Here is a 6300-nt window from a genome sequence, read left to right as displayed (position 1 = left end):
AGAGGGGTGCCGTGTCTTCTGCGCATCGTTGCCCGTCTGAGTCCCATATACGCCTACAATAGTAGATTAGCTCTGGAGAAGCCTTATCTATTACGGGATTCCTACTTCTGTGCCAGAGCTGGAAGTCTGGAGGTCAATGAAGAGATAAGCAAGGTCCTACTATATTCGCTTGATCGCCAAACAGCAGTCTATAGTTATACGCATATACGCATGAGTTGAACACCGACGTTCTGCCGCATTTGCAGATGCATACCCCGTCAGGAACGAGGCAGACAACATCAGGAAATGGGCCTAGAGTAGATATCTGGAGACTGATTCTGTATGCTCAGCTGACGTCTCGTACACGGAGACGTTGCAAAAAAGAACCACTGTCCTCTTACTTCGCCCAAACGCAGTTCCCATTTATAAAAGGGCAATGGTGGTCGCACGACCACCATATTCCCCGTTCTTCAATACCAGATTGTACCGAGCCACGTACCCCCTCCGCATACCTTCCTACTCGATCTGATGTTCCGAGCCAACGATGTATCCTACTAGTCAGCAAGAGTGGGATGGCATTCTCATGCTGGAACCAGCAACGGAAGCCTTGACAGTCAGATAGTGTACGGGCCATAAGGTAGTCTTCCATGGACGTCCACTTTGCATGGTCGACAGTCAAGTTGGCCCAAGATAAACACTCTTCTCTCCGTGGATAGAGGTTTCATCAGTAACTCTGTCCTAATCGAAAGATGAGGATAAGCCACCTACCATACATACTATGCTTGTAATGACGATGCAATCCACAATTGATATTTGACGTACTTACCTTGCCTTACGCAACTGAACTCCCGACTGTGTCCGTCTTCCTGTCTTCAGACCCTCAGGTTCGTCACAAGAATCGCTTTCAGTCCTGCGCATCAAGAGTGGAGAGCATCGATAACTCAACAAAGTAACACAACCGAACAACATCTCTACGCCTTCGCTGCACCATCCTGTACGGGCACAATCTGCCCCTGCGCCGCCGCCTGCGACTGCTTTGCCTGCTCCTCCGACATCGGCGGCGGCGGCACACCCGCCATCTTCCCGATCGCGCCCCACAGGCTCCCGCTCATCTCCCGCGCCATCGCCTTCCTGTCCTCCTCCAGCAGCCGGTCGAACTCCTCCTTGTGCGACGCGATGTACGCCTGCTCCTCCTTGTAGATCGCCTGCGCCTCTGCGCGCTTTTGCTCGAGGTACGTAGGCGGGATGGGGGAGGTGTTGTTCTGATAGACATAGGGGAGGCTCGCAGTCAGTTGGTCGGTTTGGATGAGAGGATGATGAAGACGCACCGAGCTGCCTCCGAACAAATTGCTGAGCTTGAACGCCCCCACCCCAGCGCCATGCTTGTGCTTCTCCTTCCACTCGGCGACATGCTTCGCCTTCAATTCCGCCTCCTTCTTCGCGTACTCGATAGGGATGTCCTTCCCGGCGTAGGCCTGCAGGATCGGGCGCACATCCGGCGGCTTGTAGATTCCTATGGCTGAGCACACTCGAACATCAGCACTCCGCCATGCAACCACGCGCGACGGTCAGCTCACATTCGAGGAAAGGTATCATGGCAATCAATCCCTTGTCGCCCTTTTCGCCCTTCCACGGCTTCAGGATAATCGCGTTCTCCGGATGCGTCTTGACATGTTCAGGGTGTGTGTCGAGGAGTATTACTTTCTCAAGTGGCCGGTTCAGGTATGACAGGTCCTAGAGAACATGCCACACTAGTTCAGCGCACAATCGGACAACGAAGAGAGAGGCATACCTTGACAGCGACACCGTCAACCATGCGCGTTGCCTCCCTGAATAGTTTATACGTTATGAACATATTGTATGGGTCTAATTTCTCGACTATAGGCGCTGCGGTCTAGCGATGTGTTAGGCAATACGGGCTAGGAGAGCGGTGAGACACGTACATAACTAGGATCTGTCGTGAACACTACAATTTCATAGAATTGTGAGAGGTAGGCAAGGAAATAGTCCACGCCGGGACGTTTTGCTGTTCGCCAGCCGTGCTGACGCTACCAAAGGCACGTTAGAGGTGGAGGCCAAAGGATACCAGACATGGGGTCACCCACGTCCCATGTACTCCAAACAAGAAGGTTTTCTAACGATACGAGGAGGGTGTAGGGTTTTTGGTGTGGTGCAGGGAGAGGCGGCGGGAGAAGCTCAGGCCACTGCGGTTCCGAGAATACCTGAAAGCGGGGAGGAAAGTCAATGGACAGACAGAGGACCACATTAAGAACATACACCGAAGAATTCCCAGAATCGTGCCTTTGTCCGTCCCCATCGCGTCGATGGCGCCGTCTCTGGTGTCTGTCGTGCCGTTGACATTGCATGCGTTACTCGCAGTAGATACTAGTCAGAACTCACCATCTTCTTCTCCTTGAGCTCCTCCGCCTCCCACTCGCGCCCCATATACGCCCCCTCTGCTACCATGGCGAACAGCAGGATAGCCAAGGTCACCCTACTCAGCATCCGCCTCCGCCGCTCAATGCTGGACAATGAATCCTTCGACGACCGCGCGCCCGTGCGCTCTCTCGGCTGACCTCCATCCTCTCTCTGACCCTGCGCTGTCTCAGATTCAGCGGTCTTCGTGAGCGACGTGGGGATATCCGTGCCCGTGGTCTCGAAATCTAGTGAACGTAAGTTCGACGGCGGGGTAGACGCCGACGAGTTCGCTGCTGGCGGCGATGTTGTAGGTGCATCAGCAGGCTGCTCTCGGGGAGGCGGGGTGGTAGACGACGATGACGCCTGCGCCGAAGACTTCAAGGGAGGGAGAGTGCGCTTTGACTTGGAGGCCATGTAGCGGATTGCGGACGGCCCTGGTCGCTGCTGCACGGACGCCAGCGCACGGCGGGCGGGAACTCTTGTCAGAAGGTGGGCATACATTGTATGCTTGTTGCCAGGTCCAGCAGGGATCCTTGCCAGGCGTACGGTGGGGACGTGTACCAGCCCAAGTCAAGTTCGGGCTCGAAGTTTTGGGTTGAAGGTAGCTACATAATGGCTATAAAAATATTTAACACCAATCGGCACACATCCCGCCTAGCTCAGTTGGTAGAGCGCGACACTAGTAATGTCGAGGTCAGTCGTTCGAATCGGCTGGTGGGAAAGTGTAGTGCAAGTAATATTTTTGTTGCTTGCAGTGTTGGCGAATCCAAAGCCCATACAACTTGCATACAACACTATGCCTACAAAGCAAATTTGTGAACAGTTCCTTTGTCGAGTACAGACCTCTCATGCACGCCCGACAGTAGTGCACAGTCAAGGTCAGGGAGTCTGCACGTTCCTGCCCATGCTTTTACTCGGGCTCGATCTTATCATATTCGAGTCTAATATAGCAAATCAGCGAAGGCTACCTCCTCAATCATCACTATCGTACCACAGCAGTGCCGCTAGCGGGACATTTCCTCTTGTAGTCGCCAGCCCTTGAGACGTTTATCACCGTTGGGACGGAGGATATCGTAGTATACGGTATGTCAACGCTGATCACCATGTCCGAGGCATAGACTGGTCCACCTTGCCTACATTCTGGAGAGATATGTGGGATGCGAACCGTTTACCGTTTACTTGCAAGTTCAACTCCGACTACTCAGATGCTTTCCACCGCTCAAAGGCAGGTTCCCTGGACTCGCACTTATGCCTTGATAAAGAACGGTTCATGGTTCCCGAGTTTTAAAATGTTATCGGGCGTGACCCTTCACATCAGGATGCCGTCCTACAAATCCCCCAAAAAACCGAGCTCAGGGCGTGATAGAATGCCTCATGTGTGATAGATTCAGATTATGTTATGTCGACAGCAAGGTCGGCAGAATCTAGGATCAATCGTAAGCAGCACGTTTATCCGCTACAAGGTAAGAAAATGCGTAGACATGTGTAACAGAGTTGTTCTTGGAAGACTGTCAAGACATAACTCGGCTATGAAGTGAAGAGTCAGAAGATAAAGCGTACGCGTATATATGCATACGCGTGTTTGGAGAGATCGACAGGGGCCGGCTAAACTATTTTCCATTCAGCGGCGGACTCTGAAAAGGCAAATATAAAGCTAACGAGGGTATCACCCTATTTTCCAGTCGCGTTCCCTTTTACCTCAACGACCTCGACTGCCACAGCACTTGACGCGTTTATAAACCCTTCACAGCTCTCTGAGCTTTCCCTAGCCGCCCCCGTTGCATGTTCTCGAATCAGCTCGGTAGCGTTCACAACCCTCACCGCGGTTCCAAGCACTCTGCTCCCAGCCCTCTAGCAAATCATTGAGTTTCATCTCGCTGTTCGTCGTCAATCTATTCTTCAATAAACAAATAAACTATGGGCCCCGCTACTACCAACTCGTCCGGGCTGAACACCCCCGAGTCTGAGCTCGAGGGGTTCGTCCCCGTACATCCCACCGCAGCCCGCCCCCTGCCTATCACTGTGCAGTCCGAGAATGTCGCGTATTCGGACGAGCATATCGTCTCTAAGTTCTTCAACCGTGGCTCTGAAGCCGTCTTCGCCAATGGCATGTACAGCGTCAAGCCGGTCTCCAAGCCTTTCGAGTTCCAGACGACTCGCAAGGTATCCAAGACTGGGTACGTCTTGTTTATCTTGCTGCACGGCTCTGTCTTGATTCTTATCTAGTCTCATGATGGTCGGACTTGGTGGAAACAATGGCACGACCCTCTGCGCCACCATCCTCGCCAACCGCCACGGGATCTCCTGGCACACCAAGAACGGGATCCAACAGCCCAACTACATCGGCTCCGTCTTGCGTGCCTCCACTGTCAGCATCGGCACTAATCCCGCTACCGGCAAGGAGGTTTATGTCCCCATTTCCTCCATCCTGCCGATGGTCCACCCGAACGACCTCGTCCTCGGCGGCTGGGACATTTCCGGCCTGCCCATGGATAAGGCGATGGAGCGCGCTAAGGTCCTTGACTGGGATCTGCAGCGCCAGGTCGCCCCGCACATGGCTGAGATCGGCAAGCCCCTCCCGTCGATCTACTACCCCGACTTCATCGCCGCGAACCAGGAGGCGCGCGCGGACAACGTCATTCCCGGCTCGGACAAGCAGGCGCACCTCGAGCACCTGCGCGCCGACATCCGTGCGTTCAAGCAGAAGCACGCGCTTGACCGCGTTGTCGTCTTCTGGACTGCCAACACGGAGCGCTACAGCGACATCATCCCTGGCGTGAACGACACCGCGGACAACCTCCTCGCCGCGATCAAGGCCTCCCACTCCGAGGTGTCCCCGTCGACCCTCTTCGCCGTTGCGTCCATCCTCGAGGGGGAGCCGTTCGTCAACGGCGCCCCGCAGAACACGTTTGTGCCCGGCGTGATCGAGCTCGCTGAGCGCCACCAGTCGTTCATCGGCGGGGACGATCTCAAGTCTGGCCAGACGAAGCTCAAGAGCGTCTTCGCCGAGTTCCTCGTCAACGCGGGTATCAAGCCACTGTCGATCGCGTCGTACAACCATCTTGGGAACAACGATGGCCACAACTTGTCCGCCGAGCCGCAGTTCAAGAGCAAGGAGATCAGCAAGAGTAGCGTCGTGGATGACATGGTCAACGCGAACAGGCTTTTGTACAAGCCCCCCGCGGAGGGCGCCAAGGGCAAGGCGGCCAAGGGCGAGCACCCCGATCATATCGTGGTGATTAAGTATGTACCCGCCGTCGGCGACTCGAAGAGGGCCATCGATGAGTATTACTCGGAGATCTTGATGGGCGGTCGGTCCACCATTAACATCTTCAACGAGTGCGAGGTATGTTGACGTCGCTGCGACTTACCAGTGCTTTCACTGACCGCTTATACCCGATAGGACTCCCTCCTGGCTACCCCACTCATCCTGGACCTGAGCATCCTCGCCGAGCTCCTGACCCGCGTCAAGTACCGCGACCTCTCCAACGGCGCGCAGACCGAGTTCAAGCCGCTTTACCCGATTCTGTCGCTCCTGTCGTACATGCTCAAGGCGCCGCTCGTCAAGCCCGGCACGGACGTCGTCAACAGCTTGAGCAGACAGCGGAACGCGCTCGAGGCGTTCTTGAAGGCGTGCATCGGATTGGAGGGCAACGGTGATTTGTTGCTCGAGACTCGGATTTGGTAAATGCGCACTTCGAATGCCGGTTTTCAACAACCGCTCGAATTTGTTCGATTTCTTTTAGTTTCCATTAGACTACATAGATCACTCAACTGGTCAATTCCATGTGCTCTGGGCCTCCGAGCGGTATGAGTGGTGCATCCTAAACGTGAATCTATGTACGACGAGCCCTAGTTCAGGATGTGTTTGATTGCATTCATCGAGTCAGGAATGGTTTCGAC

The 6300-nt window shown here is 54.5% G+C and overlaps 2 protein-coding genes and 1 non-coding gene across 3 annotated transcripts; 2 read left to right on the top strand and 1 right to left on the bottom strand.

Moving 5' to 3' along the window:
- Positions 1-950: 950 nt before the first annotated feature.
- Positions 951-2811, bottom strand: GLOTRDRAFT_41804 (HAD-like protein; the record flags this gene model as incomplete). The annotated part of the gene is made up of 8 exons (XM_007867903.1): positions 951-1241; positions 1308-1498; positions 1557-1713; positions 1772-1873; positions 1923-2027; positions 2085-2201; positions 2257-2322; positions 2380-2811. The coding sequence occupies 8 exons, from the start codon at positions 2809-2811 to the stop codon at positions 951-953; spliced, it is 1461 nt and encodes a 486-aa protein (XP_007866094.1).
- A 234-nt stretch (positions 2812-3045) lies between these two features.
- On the top strand, positions 3046-3118 carry GLOTRDRAFT_t80. Its single transcript has one exon. It is a non-coding gene; the product is annotated as a tRNA-Thr (tRNA).
- A 958-nt stretch (positions 3119-4076) lies between these two features.
- Positions 4077-6300, top strand: GLOTRDRAFT_111171 (Myo-inositol-1-phosphate synthase). The gene is made up of 3 exons (XM_007868196.1): positions 4077-4574; positions 4624-5743; positions 5801-6300. The coding sequence occupies exons 1-3, from the start codon at positions 4315-4317 to the stop codon at positions 6083-6085; spliced, it is 1665 nt and encodes a 554-aa protein (XP_007866387.1). The 5' UTR covers positions 4077-4314; the 3' UTR covers positions 6086-6300.

The sequence above is a fragment of the Gloeophyllum trabeum genome, assembly GCF_000344685.1.
Source record: "Gloeophyllum trabeum ATCC 11539 unplaced genomic scaffold GLOTRscaffold_00007, whole genome shotgun sequence".
Taxonomy (NCBI): domain Eukaryota; kingdom Fungi; phylum Basidiomycota; class Agaricomycetes; order Gloeophyllales; family Gloeophyllaceae; genus Gloeophyllum; species Gloeophyllum trabeum.
Note: the sequence above shows the minus strand (reverse complement) of the source record. Positions and strands in the feature narration are given on the sequence as shown.